The 23,112-nt window shown below is 40.3% G+C and overlaps 1 protein-coding gene and 1 pseudogene across 1 annotated transcript; both read right to left on the bottom strand.

Moving 5' to 3' along the window:
• Positions 1 to 1,938: 1,938 nt before the first annotated feature.
• LOC120976995 (uncharacterized) lies at positions 1,939 to 22,748 on the bottom strand (annotated as a pseudogene).
• Positions 7,302 to 8,721, bottom strand: LOC109754052 (large ribosomal subunit protein uL18). Its single transcript, XM_040402841.1, has 6 exons — positions 8,635 to 8,721; positions 8,529 to 8,537; positions 8,446 to 8,452; positions 8,115 to 8,191; positions 7,573 to 7,707; positions 7,302 to 7,367 (listed from the first exon to the last, which is right to left on the bottom strand). Exons 1-6 carry the CDS (start codon positions 8,719 to 8,721, stop codon positions 7,302 to 7,304), a joined length of 381 nt encoding a protein of 126 aa, XP_040258775.1.
• Positions 22,749 to 23,112: the final 364 nt, after the last annotated feature.

The following is a 23,112-nucleotide window of genomic DNA, read 5'->3' as shown; positions in this document are numbered from 1 at the left end:
CACCGCCGCCCGCTGCCGCGCCTCAATGGCCACAGTGGCCGGCCCCGGCCCTCGCGGCGCCCACCACGCCACCCGGGTCCGTGCCGCCGCAGCCGCAGCTGCCGGCCCCGCCACCACCAGCACGGAGCCGGGGTCACCCTTGCAGGGAGGCGTACCGATCCAGCAAGTGCGCTTCCCGCCGTCGCCGTCCCCAATACCGGCCTGGCTGACCGGATCATCGCCGCCACCCGTCTACACGTCGGCTAGAGACCCGCCGACACCCACTCTGCAGTTCAACGATCCCTCCGGCTCGGCGGGTCACTCCACGGGCCACGGCCATACTGACCGGGTGCCCCAATCCTCGCTGCTTCGCACCTCCGAGCCAGTCGGCCACGGCGCTCCGACTCAGACACCGCCGCGGTTTGCCAAACTGGACTTCGCCACTTATGATGGCACGGAGGACCCCCCTCAACTGGCTCAACCAGTGCGAGTAGTTCTTTTGCCGGCAGCGCACCCTCGCCTCGGAGCGTACCTGGCTCGCCTCTTACCACCTCCGCGACGCGGCACAGACCTGGTACTACGCCCTCGAGCAGGACGAGGGCAGCATGCCCCCTTGGGAGCGCTTCCGCGAGCTCTGCCTCCTTCGTTTTGGGCCACCGATCCGCGGGAGCCGCATGGCAGAGCTAGGCCGCCTTCCCTTCACCTTCACGGTTCAGGACTCGTTGACCGTTTCCAGGCCCTGGCATGCCACGCGTCGGGCGTGACGGCACAGCAGCGGGCCAACCTCTTCGTCGGTGGACTTCCGGATCACATCCGCGTGGACGTGGAGCTTCGGGGACCCCAAGATCTCCAGACGGCCATGTACTACGCCCGCGCGTTCAAGCGCCGCGCGGTGGCCATCCAGCAGCCCTATACGCCCGACCACGTCTGCCCGCGACTCTTCTATCTGGAGGTTGCAGACTACATTGAGGAGGACGCCGTCACCGCCGACCTGGCCGCCCCAGCTGTCGCGAAGGTGTTTGACGCTGGTTGATCACCTCGAGGAGTTCAGCAAGCGCTTCCCCACCTTACAGCTCGAGGACGAGCTGTTTGTGCAGGCGGGGAGAAGCGTTATGACCGGCATATTAGGGGCTTAGCCCAATGGGTTGTGGCCCAAGTTATCTTATCGTTATTAGGGGCTTAGCCCAATTATCTTATCGTTATTAGGATCGTTTACTTACGAGTCAAGTAAACCTCTTTATATAAGGAGAAGAGATGTATCAATCTAATCAAGCAAAAAGCAATCATTATTTGCTCGGCTTCCTAAGGGAGCTGGGAGACCTAACCCTAGCCGCCTCTTGCGCCGCCGTCGCCTCTTCTTCATCGCGCCACGGCGCCCCACCGCCGGCAGCCGCGATCGCATCTCCGTCAACCCTCCCCCTTCTCGTACAACCTACGCCCTAGACCAGGTAGGATCCTAGCTCCTACCAAGCTTCCTTGCCAAAAGTTATACTTTCAGTCATTTATGTACCAATTGCTGCTCGTAATTTCTACTTGCCCGTCTCCCAAAGGTTTTGTTTTTACACTACTGATCACTATGACAAAATCTTCATTACATTAAGTCTTCATTTGGGCAATATCTTATAGACACTGCGGTCAAGCTTAGAAGATTCAGTGCAGTTCGGGTGGATATCTCACAATACACTTCTGTAAACTTCAATTTCCTTTAACGTAAATGACAGAGGTTATTAAGATCAATCTTACATGACTGCAACACCCAGTGTTATATGGCTGCGAGTCTGATATGAACTCTACACATTTGCATTGCTAAGCTCAGTATCTGTTAATCAAGTTGGTAACCAGTACATGCAAGAATCTATTATATCTTGTAGTGTGCAAATAGCAGAGAGCTGCATACATTGTTTCGACAGTCATGACAAATTCTATGCATGCAAACACGTCTCAAACCAAAGAGAGCAATTAAACACGGTCAAATAGAATACATTAGTCATACCTTTCTATTACAGAAGTTGTACCCAGTGAAGATATTACAAAGATCAAACACAGGGGGGTCATTCCTCTTGATAATGCCCTATGTTCCGTGCCAGGAAGATAGGCAGCCAGATCATCATAATGGGAGAGATATCCATCCCATTTTTTATGGGCGCCATTGGGAGAAAACTTCATCTAATGAAGTCTATCAAATTTTCCATTAGAACTAATAGTAGTGAACTAGTGATGATGGGTGGATTATAGCTTTGTGGACATAAAAATTGGAAAACAGAAGTCAGGTTTAATGCAAATAAAAATGTACAGCACAACACATGTGTAACTTATCTTATCGTTTGAGCCATCCCTGTCCGTAACAGAAACGAAGCTTGCCACGAGTTGTACTTTCAGGTATTTCTCTTCCAGTTGATGCTTGTCATTTTTACATGGTCATCTTTCAAAGTTTTTCTGCACTACTGATCATTACCAGACAAATCTTAGTTACCGACTCTTCACACAACGAGTATGTTATATACACTGCAATCAAGTTTAGAAGATTCAATGCAGTTCTGCTTGGTCTCTTGCAATGCACTACTCGTAGTTTTTATTTATTGAGATGAAAAAAGGTTCTTATGATCCAACCTACAAGATTACAACTATGAGCTGGTGACACAAACTCTACACATTTGAATTGACTAATTTTTGTATCTGTTAATCAAATTGGTAACCATTACATTTAAAGAGTCTACTATATTTTAGTTCCGGGTGCCAAGCATTGACAGCATGAACACAGACCAACATTTGAATTACTCATGTCATCAGATGGATAATCACAATAATTTTCCTTGTGCAGTTGGTTGAAGAGAGAATAGCAGGTTACTTCCATACACAAACTAATGAAGCCTAGCTATAACCATATGATCACTCAGCAAAATAACACATTCCCATCTAGTTTATTCTATAGAAATTAACAGGAAATAACCTGAATGAATAATGGGCGAGCGTCAGTACTACTCTGCAGTTCAAATAAATCTAACTCAAATTCTATGAATATCTGGCTAATGGGAACTAAACAAAAGAAACTACGTGATGCATTGTATCTGGAATTCTGGAGTGAGAAGAGATTTGGGAGCATTACTGAAGAATACACACGTAATGAAAAAAGGCTGAGAAATTAGATCCTTGCTAGAATCTCGTACCAGCCTGGCCTGACGGTAGAGGATGGAACTGCAGCAAGGAGGGCTAGTAAAGGACTTGTGGAGCTGGATGCAGGTCTTCCACCGGTAGGAAAATGCCCAAATCCTCTGCAGTAGATTTCACACGCTGCTGCCCACCGCCAAATAACCTCAGGGCAGAAGTGGTGGCGGTGGAGACGCTGTAACGTGTCGTCGTGAAGCCGAGGCGCCGATTCCTCCATGGCTGAAAGCCAATGCCGACGAGGGCGCCCAACGCAAAATCGCCCACTCGCCGCCAAAACTGCTCGGCCCTCGCCTCCGATCTTGATACTGCTGGTAATGGAGCCCACGTTTTCCAGAAACTGCGGAGAGGGGGTAGGATTAGCTCGCAATACCTGCACCCAAAAAAATCGTGCGCCAGCCCCAGACGTGGTGGGAAAAAAAAATTTGGGTATAAGAGCATTATAAACATGAAGTCTGGTACACAAGCTATATATAGGTGACACCGAAGGTTTACGATGGTGTCCTCATAGGGAGTGAGCAGTTAGACAGAGGCGGAGGCACTTGCCTTGCGTCTGAAGGTGAAGGCATACATCGTTCCTTCATCTATGTTTGCCATGTGAAGAACTCCGTCCAGTTTGTTGTTAAGCCTTGTCAGCAGCTCCTTCCAGAGAAATGTTTTCTCTTGTAAAGTAGACCATAAAGAAACCTGCACCATACAAACAGAGAAATATTTTCTCTTGTAAAGTAGACCATCAAAAGTTTAGGAAGGTGCTTCAGAACTGGAAAAAAATAGTAACTTCACACGAGAAATAACCTCTCCAATATGTATGCAAATACAATCGGCTTAAAATGAAATGAAACAAAAACAGAAACAGAAACAGAAATCAAGAGAAACTAAGAAATGCATACTAGACCATGCTAAGCACCTTCAGTTTGACCATAAGTCAGGGTGCTAAACCAAATACACACACAAAAAAATTAGGCAATATTTCAAGTGAATGAAGAAGGAATTAATAAGATGGAGAGCTGCATTATCATCATTAACAGAAGGAAAAGGCATAGGCAATGAAGAATGTTTGTTTTATACTCCCTCCGTTCCTAAATATTTGTCTTTCTAGAGGTTTCAAATGGTGACTACATACGGAACAAAATGAGTGAATCTACACTCTAAAATATGTCTATATACATCCGTATGCGGTGACTATTTGAAATCTCTAAAAAGACAAATATTTAGGAACGGAGGGAGTAGTAGGCATGAATATAGACATACACAGGGTATTTTTCGACAATGTGTACAATTTAATTTAAAGAAATCCCTGTTGTTTGATAGTAGGAAGACAACACTTGCACCGACAAAAATACAAAAATTGAAATGTAAGATCCGAGCAACTATAAAGATAGGCAACACAATAGAATGTAAGACATGATAACATAGAGCAGTGTGTCCAGGAGCAGTTCATAGGAATAGCAGTCGATTACATCATATAGTAATTGGATCCAACACCATCAACCCATGGTACTTTTCTACAGATAAAGCACACAAAAAGATGATATAAATGCTTCTTTTGATCTTATTATCAGTCCGATCTTTGTGACTGATCAGTCCGATAAAATATGCAAGCCATATGATTACAACCAAAAAGATGGACACAAACTTGTGAGTTTCCTTATGCACAAATTAGAATATATGTGTACTGAAAGTTGAAAGAGATTCAAGCTTCCAGATGAAAAACATCGTTAAAATAACTCAGGATGTTGCAATCAGTTGACATTATACTGCAACCTAGTGCTGCTGCTCACCATGAGACCTCTACTGAACCATGAAACAAAAAGAATGTGCGACCTGACATTATACTACAGTTTCTTGTGACCGGCAGATTAGGAATGCCGAGCATAAAAATATGGTGGATATAATGATAAATTGAATGACTGGAGCTAGCAAGAAGGGCCGTGGAATATGTCAAACAGAAGAAATTACTAACATGAAAGTAGTTATCATTTGTAAGACCACCCCTTAGTGTTCTGGTATGCATGTGCGACCTGAACATGTTATGACGCTAAACATATTTCTTGTTAAAAAGATGGGTGGTTCCCTTTCATACAACTCTTGTATATTTATTTGAGTGGATGTCAATTTTTTTTTTAAATGAGACCAACCCAAGTGCTAACACTCGTTGGCTATTTTTTATAGGAGAAACTCTGCGAGCACCAGGCGTCAAAGCTGGGGCTCGAACTCGGGTGGGCTGGCAGCTACCCTAGCTGCCCAGCCAACGGGTCGACGCCCCGTCCTCGATGTCAATAATTTAGATAGTCACTATCTGGGAATAAGGCAGCTCAAATCATTAGTAAAATGTAGTAGCGCAACTGATAAAAAATGAATTAAAACATCTCTGTAAAAGAATCAGAATCTGTTGTTCAAAGATATGGAATCTACTTAAAAGATAATCTTGGCTCTTGTAGATTGATTGAGGAGAGTAGTTATTAGAGCTCTACCCTGTTTTTCCATAACTATGAAGCGACACAGATAGCCAGCTGCCATAGTGAACTACTTAGTTCTGTATCATAGAGCAAAATCTAGGCATAATAGTCAGGCTACAAAACAACTATGAGGTGCACCAACTTCTTTTTGGAAAATACAAATACCCACTAAAGAAGAACGAAGTTGCACTCGGCCAGCAGGGCATTTAACGCAAATGCATTGGCTAATTGCAATGATGTCTGTTTGTTACCTAGGATAGCCATGAAATTGTTAATCGTATATAAGTACAGGAATGCAAAGAAACCATGATCATTCTACAATTGTGGAAGCAAGTTATTATGTTTCAAGAAATCCTACAGAAAAGAAGCAATGTAAAAAGGGGAAACAGCTAGGCACGCATTAAGAAACTGACGAACAATATCTGTCCAACTAAACATCTACACCTGATGAAATCAATATCCTTGCGGAGGGCCCTATACAATTGGAACAGAAAAAACAATTTTCAAAAACAGTGCCCCTCTGTTATCACCATACTCTAGCAGATTAATTTAACACAATTTCGGATGAGTAGAACTATGATATTAAAACTGAACTAATTGTTCTCGCTACTTGTGCTTTCTGATGCCTTGTGGCATTGCTAATGAAAATACCTTGTGAACCCATTTAAATGAATTTGTACACTTCTGTTGATTTGTCAAAAGGAACATACTGTAATAACCAGGACAAGCACCACTACAGAAGTTGGCATTAGAATAAGCTTAATGACCTTTCCGAATAACTTTTGTGGTGCTAAAAGAGCTATCCCGCAATTACAGTCAACTGTTAATGGCTTCATTCTTAGTGGAGCAAGGAAAATAGGGAGCACAGATGAAAATGCTCATACAGGAAGATCGTCATCGATGGGGAGTGGGAAAGTGTTCTGCACTTGGAGAGCAAAGCCTGCAAAAATGTATAGAAAGAACATGAACTATTGACCTGTTGCCATGTCGTCGGCAGAGTGCCATCACCATGACCGAGTAAAAAAATTATAGCCTATCCCAGCTTGACTGGATATATAGATTCCCAAGGAAAAATTACAAACCTATACTATACTAATATAGTGAATATCAAGATTCTTAGGAGAAATGTGTAACCTAAAATACTAAAAAGGAATCATAGCCCATTCCAAAACGACTGCATATACATACAAAGATTTTCAGGAGTGGATATGATTCTAGCATATGTTCAAACCAAGAATACAAATAGTGAAAATGTTTAACCTGAAATTTGCTCTAAAACCTGACATATGTTTATTTTACAAATAGTAAAACATAAACATAAGCATTCCTTTTAGCATAAAAAAGAGGATCGAAACAGTTAAAGAAAGAACCACCTTTTTTTGTCAAACCATTCCTTCTCTGGGAACCTTTATTAGGCAAGCCTTGTGGCATCTGTAACCCTGAAACCACACATAACTCCCCATCAGAAAAATGAAGTTTCAAGCTTCCTATAAAGGGGCATTTGCATTCCTAACATACCCAGCAAAATAATCAATCGTGCAATCAAGATATGTAGGTAAACAAATGAAAGAAAGCTCTTCACTGCAAATCTCATCTAACTTCGTCGTATTCTCATCTCTCCCTCATGTAGTCATGTTTATAGCATCAAAATGAGAGAACAAAGGTTAACAAGAGGGAGAAAAATCACATTGATCTTCTTCAGTTCTTCTTGATGTACTCACTGAAGTGAGATTGGTACTTCTTAGGTTTCTCATCAGCTATTGACTGAAATAGGGTAGGGCAGAAGTTAAAACGAGATTCAGTAAGCTGCTTCAGAAATAAGAACAAAGTACACTGCTTTAGGATATTTTATATGGGTGAATCAGGCCCAGATATATCTTCCAGAAAGATTTCATGTATACAACAATGATAGCCCTAGGGAATGAAGAAATGACATTATAATACCACGAGGGCAATGGATCCAACTCACCTTCATGTAGTCAGCAACATGACCTTCATAGATGTATTTGAGGTGAATCTCAGCGCCCAGCTGCTTCTTATCCTTCATGAAGCCAGCAAATCTCTTGTCACTGTGCGGAAGATCAAGACCACCATCCATAGCTCCCTGCAGTAGCCAACAGACTAAGCGGGTCTCAAACGGATAAACTGTATGCTTCCTAATTCAATAGCTTAGAACCCCCCAAATATAGAATAAAAGAAACACACCTACGACAGGCAATAAACGCAGTCCAAGATTAGGCATACTTCAGGTCCATTGTAAGTAAGCTATATATTTTTCTTGGCTTTCCATGTTTACCAACTAAATCCTTTAAAATGTCTATTATTTAGATTTCTAACCTATCCAGCAAAATTATCAATCGTGCATTCAAGATCTGTAGGTAAACAAAATAAAGGAGACTTTTCACCACAAATCTCATCTAGCCATCACAAATCATAGCATCAGAATAATATAACAAAGTTTAACAAAGTAACAAAATAAAAGAAAATTAAAGGATTATAGCAGCAGCTCACCATGGCAATCCTGGAAAGCAAAGACTTGTCAGTGTTGTGAAACCCTCTCTGCCTGATCTTCCTACTCTTCCTCGCGACTGCAGATGAAAAGAAAAGCAGTGACTTGAGGTCCAGATCTCAGATTCATACATCCAATTTTTTTGCTAAAAAAGGCAAAGTAAAAATCTGAGAACTAAAACCAACTAATACAGCTGCAGGAGCCCAAATCGTTCTGCATACAAGAATCTTTATTTCCCTATAAGAAAACTTCTTCATACCAAGTTGTATATTCTTTGACACTTTTAGTGGGAAAAATATTTAGCAATAAAATTGATCATTGAAGCTAAAGCACCATTCACCTATGCAACAAGAACATAAATTAGTATCAGAGTTCTAACATCAGATGTAGGTGTAGTCCATAGATAGGCTAACTACCTGGAATACCTAGCAATTTAAAATATATGCTTGAATGAAGCTGCAGAATGAGACAAAAAGGGGAGACCAGAGTGAGACAGGGAGGAGAGAGGAGGTGGAGGCAAACCTGAACCGCCTCGGCATCCTTGCTCCTGCTCCTGCTATGCTGGGAAGGAGAGGGTTCCGGGGCGCAGGAGATGCGTGGACTCGCCATTGCGCATGAGCCCCCGCACCATCGCACTGCACATGCTCCTCGAGGAAGAAGCGGAGCGCGCCAAACTAACTCTCATAATCCACCATAAAATTTGATTCAAGACCAAATTCGGATAACTAAATCCAAATTATTCCAAATTTATTAAAGATTCACTTATCCACCAATATAATAATCATCATGCACATCTATTAGACCTAAAATCTCATAATCCACCAAACATCTTTAACTATCTTCTCAAAACACAATCACCTAAATAAACACAACTAAAATCTCATAAATCGCGAAGAAATTTGGTTCAATATCACAATCACCTAACTAAATGCAAATTGTTCAAGATTAATTAATACACCGAACATCTTTGACTATCTCCTCAAGATTACAATGAACTAACTAATCCATCAAAATCCTCATAATCCACCATAAAATTTGGTTCAAAATCACAATCGCCTAACTAAATCCAAACTTTTCCAAGTTTATTAAAAAAATATTTATCCACCAATATAATAACCAACATACGCACCTACTAGACCTAAATTCGCATAATCCACCGAACATATTTTACTAGCTCGTCAAGATCTCAATCACCTAACTAAATCCAAATTGTTCCAAACTATATTAAATATATGCTTATCCATCAATATAGTAATCACCATGCTCATCCACTAGACCTAAAATCTCATAATCCAGCAAACATATTTGATTATCATCTCAAGACACAATCACCTAATTAAATCCAACTAAAATCATAGAAAATTTTGGTTCAATATCACAATCACCTAAATATATTCAAATTGTTGAAGATCAATTTATTCACCGAACATCTCTGACTATCTTCTCAAGATCACAATCAACTAAATCCATTGCAAATCTCCACCATGAAATTTGTACTAGATCACAATCGCCTAACTAAATCCAAATTGCTCCATGTTTACTAAAGACCCATTTATCCACCAATATAATAATCAACATGCTCACCTACTAGACCTAAATTCACATAATCCACCAAAAATCTTTTACTAGCTCGTCAAAATCACAATCACCTAACTAAATCCAACCAAAACCTTATAATCCACCAAAATTAAGTTAAAGGATTACAATCATCTAACTAAATCCAAATTCCAAACTAAATTAAATATCAGTTTATCTGTTTATCCACCAGTATAATAATCACCATGCTCATCTATTAGACCTAAATCTCATAATCTAGCAAACATCTTTGACTATCTTCTCAAAACACAATCACCTAACTAAATCCAACTAAAATCTCATAAATCACAAAGAAATTTGGTTCAATATCACAATCACCTAACTAAATCTAAATTGTCCCAAACTAAATTAAATATTTGTTTATTCACCAATATAATAATCGCCATGCTCATCTACTAGACCTGAAATCTCATAATCCACCAAACATCCTTGACTATCTTCTAAAGACACAATCATCTAACTAAATCCAACTAAGATATCATAAATCACGGAGAAATTTGGTTCAATATCGCAATCACCTAACTAAATCAAAACTGTTCAAGATTAATTAGTCCACCAAACATCTTTGACATCCCCCAAAATCACAATCTACTAACTAAATCTATTGAAAATCTCATAATCCACCGTGAAATTTGTTCAAGATCACAATCGCCTAATTACATCCAAATTGCTTCATTTTTACTGAAGATCCATCTATCCACCAATATAATTACCACCATGCTCACTTACTAGACCTAAATTAACATAATTCACCAAAAATATTCGAGTATCTTGTCAAGATCAGTCACCTAACTAAATCCAAAAATATCTCAAAATCCACCGTAAATTTGGTTGAAAAATAACAATCACCTAACTGAGTCAAAATTGTTCCAAACTAAATTAAAGATTTGTTTATCTACCAATATAATAATCACCATTCCCATCTATTAAACCTAAAATCTCATAGACTAGCAAACATCTATGATAATATTCTCAAGACACAATCATCTAACTAAATCCACCTACAATCTGATAATCCAGCATGAAATTCGGTTTAATATCGCAACCACTTAACTAAATCCAAATTGTTCAAGATTAATTAATCCACAAAACACCTTTGACTATTCCTTGAAGATCACAATCAACTAACTAATCCATCAAAAATCTCATAACCAACCATGAAATTTGGTTCAAGGTCACAATCATCTAACTAAATTCAAATTGTTTCAAATTTATTAAAGATTTATTTATCCATCAATATAATAATCAATATACTCACCTACTAGACCTAAATTCACAACAATTCACCGAACATCTTTTACTAGCTCGTCAAAATCACATTCACCTAACTATATAATAATCATCATGCTCATCTACTAGACCTAAAATCTCATGATCCACGAAACATCTTTGATTATCATCTCAAGATACAATCACCTAACGAAATCCATATTCTTTAAGATTAATTAATACACCGAACATCTTTGACTATCTCCTCAAGATCACAATCAACTAAATCCATTGAAAAATCTTATAATTCACCAAAAAATTTGTTCAGGATCACACTCGCCTAAGTAAATTCAAATTGCTCCATATTTACTAAAGTTACTACTTCCTTGAGATTGAGGTTTCTTCTACCTTCAATGGCTTCTTTATTTTCTATGAGGAGTATATCCAGGATCTTCTTGCTTGTGCTACTCTTACTGATGAGCACACTAATGAGACTACTATGGAGCTCAACATCCCCCTTTGTGTCCATCTCCGCTCCCTGTAAGTCCAGATGGACGTCCGTTTCCTGGTGGCGGGTTGCTATGTGTGTTGTCTTGATCCCACATCCCGTGTTCCCTTGTTGGGCGGCACAATGGCGAGCAAGAGCTCAGACAATCGACACATACCTGAATTTTACCCACGGGACGCGCCCGAGAACACGGCGCTACCTATCATCAAGACCAAGGGCGCACATTAGGAGAACGTGGGATGCTTAATCAAGTACGTGACGCACAAACAGGACAAGGACACCAAGCCGGATCAGCAGGGAACGGAGCGCACTGGCAAGTGGGATGTTGGTCAAAGTCCATCTGTTGCCATCACCCCCAGTCTCTCCGCCTCTCTTGCCGTGTTTACCAGTTATTTTCATCAGTAGTGGCATCATCGCCTTGAGTCACTCGTGTGGCCCTTATTTCTACCCACCAATATAATAATCAACATGCTCACCTACTAGACCTAAATTCACATAATCCACCGAACATCTTTTACTAGCTCATCAAAATCACAATCACCTAACTAAATCCAACCAAAACCTTATAATCCACCGTAAAAATTAGGTTAAAAGATCATCATCGCCGAACTAAATCCAAATTGTTTCAAACTAATTAAATATTTGTTTATCTATCAATATAATAATCACCATGCTCATTTATTAGACCTAAAATCTCATAACCCATCAAACATCTTTGATTATCTTCTGAAGACACAATCACCTAACTAAATCCAACTAAAATCTCATAACTCACAGAGAAATTTAGTTCAATATCACAATCACCTAACTAAATCTAAATTGTTCAAGTTAATTAATACATCGAATATCTTTGACTATCTTCTCAAGATCACAATCAACTAACTAATCCATCAAAAATCTCATAATCCACCATAAAATTGGTTCAAGATCACAATCGTCTAACTAAATCCAAATTTTTCCAAGTTTGTAAAAAAAAAATTATCCACCAATATAAGTCAAGATGCTCACCTATTAGACCTAAATTCACATAATCTACCGAACATCTTTTACTACCTCATCAAGATCCCAATCACCTAACTAAATCTAATCAAAACCTCATAATTCACTCTAAATTTTGGTTAAAATCACAATCACCTAACTAAATCCAAATTGTTCCAAACTATATTAAATATCTGTTTATCCACCAATATAATAATTACCATGCTCATCTACTAGACCTAAAATATCATAACCGTCGAACATCTTTGACTATCTTTTGAAGACACAATCACCTAACCAAATTCAACTAAAATCTCATAAATCACCAAGAAATTTGGTTCAATATCACAATCACCTAGAGATGGCAATGGGTACCCATTATCCGCGTACCCGGCGGGTAAAAACCCTATTAGGGTAAGGGTATGAGATAAAAAATTACCTATGGGTATATAAATAGAAAAATATTAAACCCATCGGGCAGAGTGGGTACGGGTATGGGATAGCATAACCCATACCCGTGTACCCATATACCCGCGTAAAATCTGTTAAGTGGGCCTTCACTACTCATATATCTAATCTAACTTCCCACAAAATCAGTCTATGTAGTCCACGAGATACATGTAGCCCACATACACACGTACATGGAATGATAGAACATAGAAGGAATCTGCGTGATTAGGGTGATTTGGCTTTGGTGAATAATGAATAGAGATCACGTCCCATATTCTGAGAGACGGAGATTGATATCCTTCTCGTCTCCTCCTGATCTCATCTCGGCTCCTCGCCTCCTCGGGCATCCCTAGTCACCGCCGCCATTGCGTCCAGCTACTTGCTGCCTCGCCGTCGCCAGCACTTCAGCCGCTCGGACGCCATGGATCTTGGGGATGAGGACCATAGCTTGCGCGAGGACGGCGACTAGGAGAAGGAGATGCAGCTCGTGCTCATGCGGACTGAGTCAGACGGCGGCGACCACCAGGGCCAGGAGCATGGGCATGGCGCGGCTACCCTGGTCCCAAGCCTAACACCATCGTTGGGTGGTGCCGTCCGTCTCCGTCTGCCAGGAAAGGGCCAAGCCCCGGGCCAACGTAAAGGACTTCTACCTCCTGCCTCGGCGTCCAAGGTGCAGCCCCGTCGCAACACTTCAAGCCGGCCGCCTCGCCCTAGCCCGCTTAGTCGATCCTCTACTGTCACCAAGCACAAGAACAAAAGCAAGGCTATTTTGGCTTGGTGAGTTTCAATTTTGTGTATGATTTTATGCATTCGTAGATGATACGTAGATGTATAGATATGTGATGATATGATGTTTTTTTCGTGCATATATAAGTTGATAAGTATTGGTTTTCTGCCTATGCATGATGTATATAGCTGCTGTGATGAATGAGATCTTTTTATATAAGAGAAAAAATGTATTTGTTACTGAGATGAGCTCAGCGTAGCAAATTGTGTGCTAGTACGTACATCAGACATTGTGTGATTTTTTAGCATTGTAATAGCAGAGATAGAATCGGCGGTGGTAGATTTTAGATCTATTTAATGAGCATCGTACTTTCAGTTCACATATAGAATCAAGTATTTTATTAAGACTACAAGAATTTGATGTATTTTTTCATTTATGCTCCTTTTGAAGTGGTACAAGTTCAACCAGCCAAGTAGATGCTCCTTGTGATGCATCTGCCCCAATGGATGAAGATGCAGATCATGTCATTTTTTCAGATGATGAAGATGGACAGGAGGAGGAGGTGGAAGAGGTCAATGAAGCAGGCAAACGGAAGCTAACTTCTAAAGTTTGGTTGGAAATGAAGAAGATGAGGATCAATGGACAATGGAAAGCAAAGTGTAACTATTGTCACAAGGAACTTGCTTCAGGACCTAGAGCAGGCACAAAGCATCTTGCTTCTCATCTAAAGATTTGTACTCTCAAGATGTTGAAGATGAAGGGAGGCGAAACATTGAGTCAGCCATCATTGAGGATGAATGCTAAGGAGGACGGTAACGTTTTTCTGGAGAGCTATACGTTTGATCAAGAGGTTGCTAGAAGAGAGCTTGGTAACATGTTGGTGTTGCATGAGTATCCACTGTCTATAGTGGACCATGCTGGTTTTAGGAAGTTTGTTCATGCACTTCAGCCCTTATTCAAGCTACATACAAGAAATACTATTAGGTATACTTTGCCATGGGTTTATTTGATTTATTTCTGTTTATCTTGTTCTATGCAATGAAGAGGTAACGTATGGTATCCTGTCTTTTAGGCAAGATATTGAGGAAGATTATAACCAAGAAAGAAAGAAGGCAATTGATTACATGACTATGAACCAATCTAGGGTTGCTATCACTACAGATATGTGGACTGCGGACCACCAAAAGAAGGGATATATGGCTATTACAGCTCATTTCATTGATGAATCTTGGAAGCTTCGGAACGTTATCATGAGGTACTACTATGTGCTGCTGTATAGTATGTGTTGCTGATCATATACTGTTGTTTATGATGTGCTGCTGTTTATGATGTGTTGCTGATTAAGAAGTGCTGATGTTTAGTATGTGTTGCTTTCTATGAAGTGCTGCTGCTTATAGGTGTTGTTTTTTATTATGTGCTGCTGTTTATGACTATATGTTGCTGAATACTGCAGGTTTGTATATGTTCCAGCTCCTCATACAGCTGAAGTGATATGTGAGGTGCTCTATGATTCCCTGCTTCAATGGAATATTGATGAAAAACTGATGACAGTGACTGTGGATAACTGCACCACCAATGACAAGGCAATTGAGATGATTGTGGGGAAGATAGGGAAGGAGAAGCTCCCTTTGGAAGGTACTCTGCTGCATATGCGTTGTAGTGCACACATCTTAAATCTTATAGTTAAGGATGGATTGGATGTTATGAAGTCAGCTATAGAAAACATTAGGGAAAGTGTGGCATATTGGACAGCAACAGGAAAAAGGATAGAGAAGTTTGAGGAGATGGCTAAGTTTAAAAAAATTAAAATAACAAGAAAGTTGATTCTTGATTGCAAAACTAGGTGGAACTCCACTTTCATGATGCTAGAAGTAGCTTTACCATACAGAGTTGTTTTTGAACGTGCAAAACAAGTTGACAAACAATATGAGCATTTACCTAGTGATAAAGAATGGGAGTTTGCTGCAGAGATGGTGGAGAGACTTGGCTTATTCTATGAGATAACAAAGTTGTTCTCCGGAACTAATTATGTGACTGCTAATATTTACTTCCCTAGAATCTGTGAGATTAAAATGAAAATGAGACAGTGGGCCACTTCTAGCAACCCAATTATCAAAAAACTCTCTGACGAAATGACTACTAAATTTGATAAGTATTGGACGGACATTCAAGATCTAATGGGGATGGCTACACTTCTTGATCCTCGGTACAAGAGGCATATGTTGACTGCTTGCTTTGCGATGCTTCATGGCATTGAGCCATCTTCTTATGAGTGTGTGGAGTTGGTTGATGCATTAGTAGCTAGACTACATTCACTGATAGAGGAGTATGAAGTGGAAGTAGATGAATATAAACCATGTGAAGAATTGATTTCTTCAATGAAAGCTCCAGCCATCATGAATATTTTCAATGACATTGTTGCCAAGCAAAGTCCTGCAGCAGCTCGGCTACAAGGTGAAATAGATATGTACTTGACAGATGGCCTAGTGCCATACACAGAAGTATTTAGTGTGTTGGATTGGTGGAAAGTAGCTGGAACAAGATATCCAACATTAAGGAAGGTTGCCAGAGATATATTTGCCATTCCCGTGACGACAGTTGCTTCAGAGTCCGCATTTAGCACAAGTGGCAGAATACTTAGTGAGCATAGGAGCCGCCTAACTCCTAATATGATGGAAGTCTTGATGTGCTCCCAAAATTGGCTTAGAAACAAATGCAAAGGTGAGCAAATAATGTAATTTGTTCATACTTACTCGTTATTTAACTATTGCTAATCATTGTTTCATCATCTCTCCAAATTGTTTGTTCTAGATGTTCATAAAGGAGATGCTAGCTTTTGGACTTGCCTTCAAGACATTCAAGAGGGGATGCAGGTTAGTATTCACCAACACATTTCCTTTGCCAATTGAGTATTTGAGTGCATATACTACAAGAAAAATTCTAAAAAATGACTATATTCATGTTTCAACCAGGACTTGGCCCTTTGAGATGTAGAGGCATGGACTCCGCGAGTTATGCTCAAGATTGAAGACTTATTGCGCCAAGGTCTTCGTTATGCTACTGTTGGATTGGTCGAGTTTATTTTAATTGAACTAGTTACAATGTCGAAACTTTATTGGGATGCTCATTTTGTGGCCTTATGTACGGTCAAATTACCTGCATACTTTGTCGTGATTTTGTGAACTTAAAATATATGACTATGTGTTGCTGCCTATGAATAAGTGATGTCCTTTACGGGAATGTATTTTTGTTTATGATATGTTGCTGTTACGAGTAAGTGCTGTTTTTTATAAGAATGTGATGTCGTTTATGATGTGTTGTTGTTTATAAGTATGCGATGTTGTTACGATGCGCTGATGTCTATAAATTATGTTGATATGTTGTCGTTTATGCTTATTTCTTGCACAAGTTCATATGTGCACACGTGGGTATTTTTACCCGTGGGTACCCATTTACCCTGCAGGGTGATGGGTATGGGAAAAAATTGTACCCGTTGGCGGGTATGGGTACGGGTGATGGGTAAGCTCAAAGAGGATGGGTAAGGGTATGGGGTAACTCCACCCGTACCCAAACCCGGCGGGTGCCATCCCTACAATCACCTAACTAAATTCAAATTGTTCAAGATTAATTAATCCATCGAACATCTTTTACTATCTCCTCAAAATCGCAATCAACTAATCAAATCCAACTAAAATCTCATAATCCATCATGAAATTTGGTTCAAGATCACAATCGCCTAACTAAATTCAAATATCTTAAGGCTTATTAAAGATCCATTTATGCACAAATGTAATATCCACCATGCTCGCTTACTAGACATATTAATCCATCGAACATCTTTAACTACCTTGTCAAGATCACAAGCACCTAACTAAATCCAACCAAAATCTCGTAATCCATTGTAAAATTAGGTTAAAAGATCACAATCCCCTACCTAAATCCAAATTGATCCAAACTAAATTAAATACTTGTTTATCTACTAATATAATAATCACCTTGCTCATTTACCATACCTAAAATCTCATAATCCACCGAACATTTTGACTATCTTCTCAAGACTCAATCACCTATCTAAATCCACCTAAAATCAAATAAATCATCAAACTAAATACAAATTGTTCCTGTCGACTACGAGACGCCTACGGTGACTTCGTAAAATTTTAAGATGATATGCCGGCTTAGTCTCTCGGAGGTGCTCATAGGGATAGGGTGTGCGTGTGTGCGTTCATAGAGGTAAGTGTATGCACGTTTATATAGCACTTGCGCTTGTACTGTGTTCAAAAAATATTAATTAATCCACCGAACATCTTGGACTATCTCCTCAAGATCTCAATCAACTAATTAAATTCATTTAAAATCTCATAATTCACCATGAAATTTGGTTCAAGATCACAATCGCCTAACTAAATCCAAATTACTACAAGTTTACTAAAAATCCATTTATCCATCAATATAATAACCACCGTGCTCACTTACTAGACATAAATTCTGACATAATCCATCGAGCATCTTTGACTATCTCGTCAAGATCACAATCACCTAACTAAATCCAACCCAAACATCAAAATCCGCCATGAATTTGGTTAAAAGATCGCAATCATCTAACTAAATTCAAATTGTTTCAAACTAAATTAGAGGTATGTTTATTCACCAATATAATAGTCCCATGCTCACATACTAGACCTAAAATCTTAAAATCCACCAAACATCTTTGACATCTTCTCAATATCATAATAACATAATTAAATCCATCTAAAATCACATAAATCATCATGAAATTCAGTTCAATATCACAATAGCTAACGAAATTCAAATTATTGAAGGATAATTAATCCATCGAACATCTTTGAGTATCTCCTCCGGATCACAATCAACTGATTAAATCCATCTAAAATATTGTAATTCATCATGAAATTTAGTTCAAGATCAAAATCGCCTAACTAAATTCAAATTTTCTTAAGTTTGTTAAAAATTTACTTATTCACCGATATAATAACCACCATGCTCACCTACTAGACCTAAATTCACATAATCCACCAAACATCTTTTACTAGCTCGTCAAGATCACAATCACCTAACTAAATCTAACCAAAACCTGATAATCCACCGTGAAATTTGGTTTAAGATCTAAATCACCTAACTAAATCCTAAATGATCCAAACAAAATTAAAGATCTATTTATCCACTAGTATAAGAATCACCCTGCTCATCTACCATACCTAAAATCTCATAATCAATCGAACATTTTAGACTATCTTCTTAAGATTAAATCACGTAACTAAATTCACCTAAAATCTCATAACTCATTATGAAATACAGTTCAATATCATAATCACCTAACTAAATCCAAATTGTCCAAGATTAATTAATCCACCAAACATCTTTGACTATCTCCTCAAGATCACAATGAACTAAATAAATGCATCAAAAGCTTATCATCCACCATGAAATTTGGTTCAAGATCATAATCGCCTAACTAAATCCAAATTGCTTCAAGTTTATTGAAGATCCATTTATCCGCCAATACAATAATCACCATGCTCATTTACTATACATAAATCTTTATAATCCACCGAACATCTTTCACTATCTTGTCAAAGTCACAATCACCTAACTAAATCTCCACTTCATCTCCATTTTATATAACCTTATTTTCAGACCATACCATGGGCATTAGTGACACCCTTAGGTTTGTGTAGAACATTTATGAGTAACAAAGATTCTTCGCATGTCCTATGATTTATGCGACTAGCATGGCTAAGCATTACTATTAAACTTGCACATATGACCCACATTTATCTGTGACCACTACATGGTTAGGAAGGAGGGGTATTATCAAAGGAGGGTGTCGATATCAAGCAAATAGAGCATAGCTAAACCCTAGCTAATTTACTTGGCATAAGAATGTCAAAGGGGTGTCAATATCAAGCACATAGGGCATAGCTAAACCCTAGCTAATTTACTTAATAGCAATACTAGTAAACAATACTTTATGCATGAAAAATAATTCTAAGTGTAATGCAAATATGGGTTCAACATGATCAAAGTAGGTTGCTTGCCTCGCTCAGCAAAGTCTTCAATGGTACTGGTCACTCCTCGAACGTCCTTGAATCTTTCGAAAGATAATGATTTCTATTCGTTGGAAAAATAAAATTAACACACAATCAATAAACAATATGTGCAAAGGGCTCCAAAATTTACAAATGTAATATCATTGCAAAGAGGAAACTTTAGATGAATTCTGGAAGTACCCTGAATTTTAGAAAAAGAGAAATGGTATTGTGGGCCAAAGATGTATAGAAATAGCAAAGGAAAATTTGACAGGACAAGACCAGGTACATGAAATCCAATCATATAATCCAAATACAAACCAGTTCCTTCTGTTTCGATATAAGACCAGGCATGTTCCTTGATGTATGTATTATATTTTAATGGTATACTACAATGGTACACATGAGACTTTTATACCAAAACAGATGGAGCAGTTCATAATTTTATCTTTCATCCATCAGCATCAAGTATATTAACATTAGGTAGTAACAAATCTGCCTCTGGGATTGATGTGTGCAGCCCTCAGAACTAGTTACTGACACTAATTTGGCCTTATGTCAAGATAATGATCAATAGACAGTATAGCCTGCGATATATGGATAACACCACAAGCACCGGTATGACATGTGGTGAAGACGTATAGGGTATATAAACCTCCTAATGGAAGTATGGATTTGCCAATATTTAACTATGATTGTTTAAAGATTTCTAGTATCTTCATTAGAGAGACTACACAGAGCATAGCAGCTAATAACAAAGAGACTGCGCAAATTACAAATATAATTTCAGATTTGTTGTGCGTCTCTGAACATCTCAGAAGCAAGCACACAATTGTATAAAGTATACAATCATGTCAAAGCCATACTGATGCTGCTCCATGACCACCTTGTTTACAAGACAACCCGTTGAGATAACGTTTTGGACATGTACATTTTGACAAGAATATAGGGTATGTCATAACTAAAGAGAAGAGTTTCACAAGCAAACAATGGAAAAGGAAGGTCAAGTAGAGAAATACAAATCCGACGAGACAAAAAATACAGTAACATAAAAAAATTGATAATTAAACCCACATAATTTTAACAACACTGCAAGAATGCAAAAACCAAACAAGTAAACTCCCAAGTGGCATACCTTCCATTTGGGATATCAATCTTCTTTGTTGTACTACCACTCTGGTATCCACCACCATATGAGGAATATGGATGTGTGTTTCCTTGAGAAGATAAGGGTGGGATGGAAGAACCATGCCTGGAAACAAAACAACAACTCATTATATTACTGATAGCTGCAGATCTGTTGAGTGAGAAGAACAACCTTCATGTGGACAACATAAAACAGGACAATAATGTCAGTACATAAGTAACAAACTAATAACATTCAGAGGTGAATGAAAATATTACTGGAAATCAATCATCTATGTACTACATGAGATAATCAAATATTTGGCTCTGTGCCGATAGACAATCGTCAATGCAGTAATAGCAGATAGACTTGCACACATTGTTTCAACACATTGCAAACACATTTCAAACTAAGGAGAGGAACAGCACGGTGAAATAGCATACATTACATTAGTCAGACGAGATGCAACCAAGCCCATCCGCATAATTTTGATTTTTCATCAATTTCCATTAGCACAGTCAGAAACATACCTCTCTATTACAGAAGTCATACCCGGTGAAGATATTACAAAGATCAAACACAGGGGGGTCATTCCTCTTGATCATGTCCTACCTCTCGTGCAGGGAAAACAGGCGGCCAGATCATCACAATGGGAGAGAGAGCTATTTGGGGAGGTACATAGCATTTTTCTGGCACCCTCTGATGGACTTTCTCAACTACCCTGCTCCTCAGATGAACATAAAAGAGAGTGCCACTTGCTGTATGATCCAAGAACACAAAGTCGGCATTGTCCCCGACCGCAGCAACATCAAGATAATTACTGGGAGGGATCCAACGGTCCCTTACAAGACGTGCGCGTGCCTCAGCCTCACGGACACAAAATGTGTCAACCAGCAGCCAGCCAGCACCATTGCCGTCGCCCGACATCAGATGGAGCCACACACTGAGCTGAAACCGTCTGCACTGACAAGATAGAGCCTGGAATCCTCCGCACAGGAGAGCTTGTAATTGTGGCGCACTCCAACTGGGAGCTCAAGGGTGAAGAAGCTCGCTGCTGCCAAATCTAGACCCAGGGCGTACCGAGAGTCGGTCATCACGAAGACCTTGCCATGGATGGGTGGTAGAATTTGAAGGAAGTGTGCGTCAAACGAGAGCTCTATCTCTGTCGCGTGGCAGGGACGCCCCATCCGCCGGATCCCAGGACGTACACCTCGGCGTACACTTTTCGCCGGACCGCCCAGAGATACAGCAAGGTGATGCCGTTGCGACCCCCATCCTCGGGCAGGAACATCTGAACCAATCTACCTTGAGTGGTGTCCCAGTCAAGGTGGGGTAGCGGGGTCGTCGGGAGGACGGCTACGGGCTCCCCGGCGAGCAGCGGAGCCAGGGAGTAATCGAATCTGCCGTCGTTGAAGAACTCTATTATGAGGCGGCCGTTCCGGCAGTGCTTGATTGGCAGGATTCTGCGGGCGAAGGCGGCGGTGCAGGAGGAGGTCGCCCGGCGAATGGGAGCGGCGAGCTCCGGGGGCTGCGGGAACGGCACGAACCGGTACCGGCCGGAGAAGCAGAGGCAGAAGCCGAGGAGGCGGGGCGGGTTGCGGTCGCGGAAGCGGCGGAGGAAGGCCGGGTCGGAGGCGTGGTGGAGCCACCGCTTGGAGACGAGGGCGGCGCGGACGAGGCAGGTGGGGAAGCCGAGGCGGAGGAGGATCTCGCGGAGGAGTTCGTCGTCGTCAAGCACCGATGCCGCCGATGCGGCCGCGGCCGCCGGCGTCCGTCGATCTCCGTCCATGATTTTTGGCAAACCAAAGTTTTGGGGATTTTCCGGAGGGGAGGGTTTCGGTGGGAGAGGAGCAGAATGGATAGGCCAGCTGAATCGATCGTTTCCTTCCTTTTTCTTCTAGGCTATACTACACAAAATTATTATGTTTTAAACTTGTTAAAATCATGGAATCCATTAAAATCTGACATCAAAATTTTAGAATCTCATCACGAACGTGCTTCCTATCGTTGAATTATTAATACGAACCACGGAGCAAATTTTTATGCCTTGTTGTCGGTGACATTTTAGAATCCTTCACATCTTCCCCTCGCTCGGTCGCCCACTCGCTTATTCCCCTCACCTTATCTTCTTCTCGTCCCCACCCACCAACTCACAGCGACACCCCCCAGACACATCGAGGTCATGCGGCGGTAGCACCAGTGACTCCCGTAGGTTCCCAAATGGTTTTGTACATGGAAAAGTTACTGTTTTGCCTATGGAAAAGATGTAGGTTAGACCATCGCTTTAACCAATAACAATTTTTTTGGACAATGGAAAATTCATACCTCAGATCATGGAATTTTTTTATTTTTCAAC

The sequence above is a fragment of the Aegilops tauschii genome, chromosome 3 (genome assembly GCF_002575655.3).
Source record: "Aegilops tauschii subsp. strangulata cultivar AL8/78 chromosome 3, Aet v6.0, whole genome shotgun sequence".
Classification (NCBI taxonomy): Eukaryota; Viridiplantae; Streptophyta; class Magnoliopsida; order Poales; family Poaceae; genus Aegilops; species Aegilops tauschii.
The sequence above is the reverse complement of the archived record's forward strand: the minus strand, read 5'-3'. Positions and strand labels throughout refer to the sequence as shown.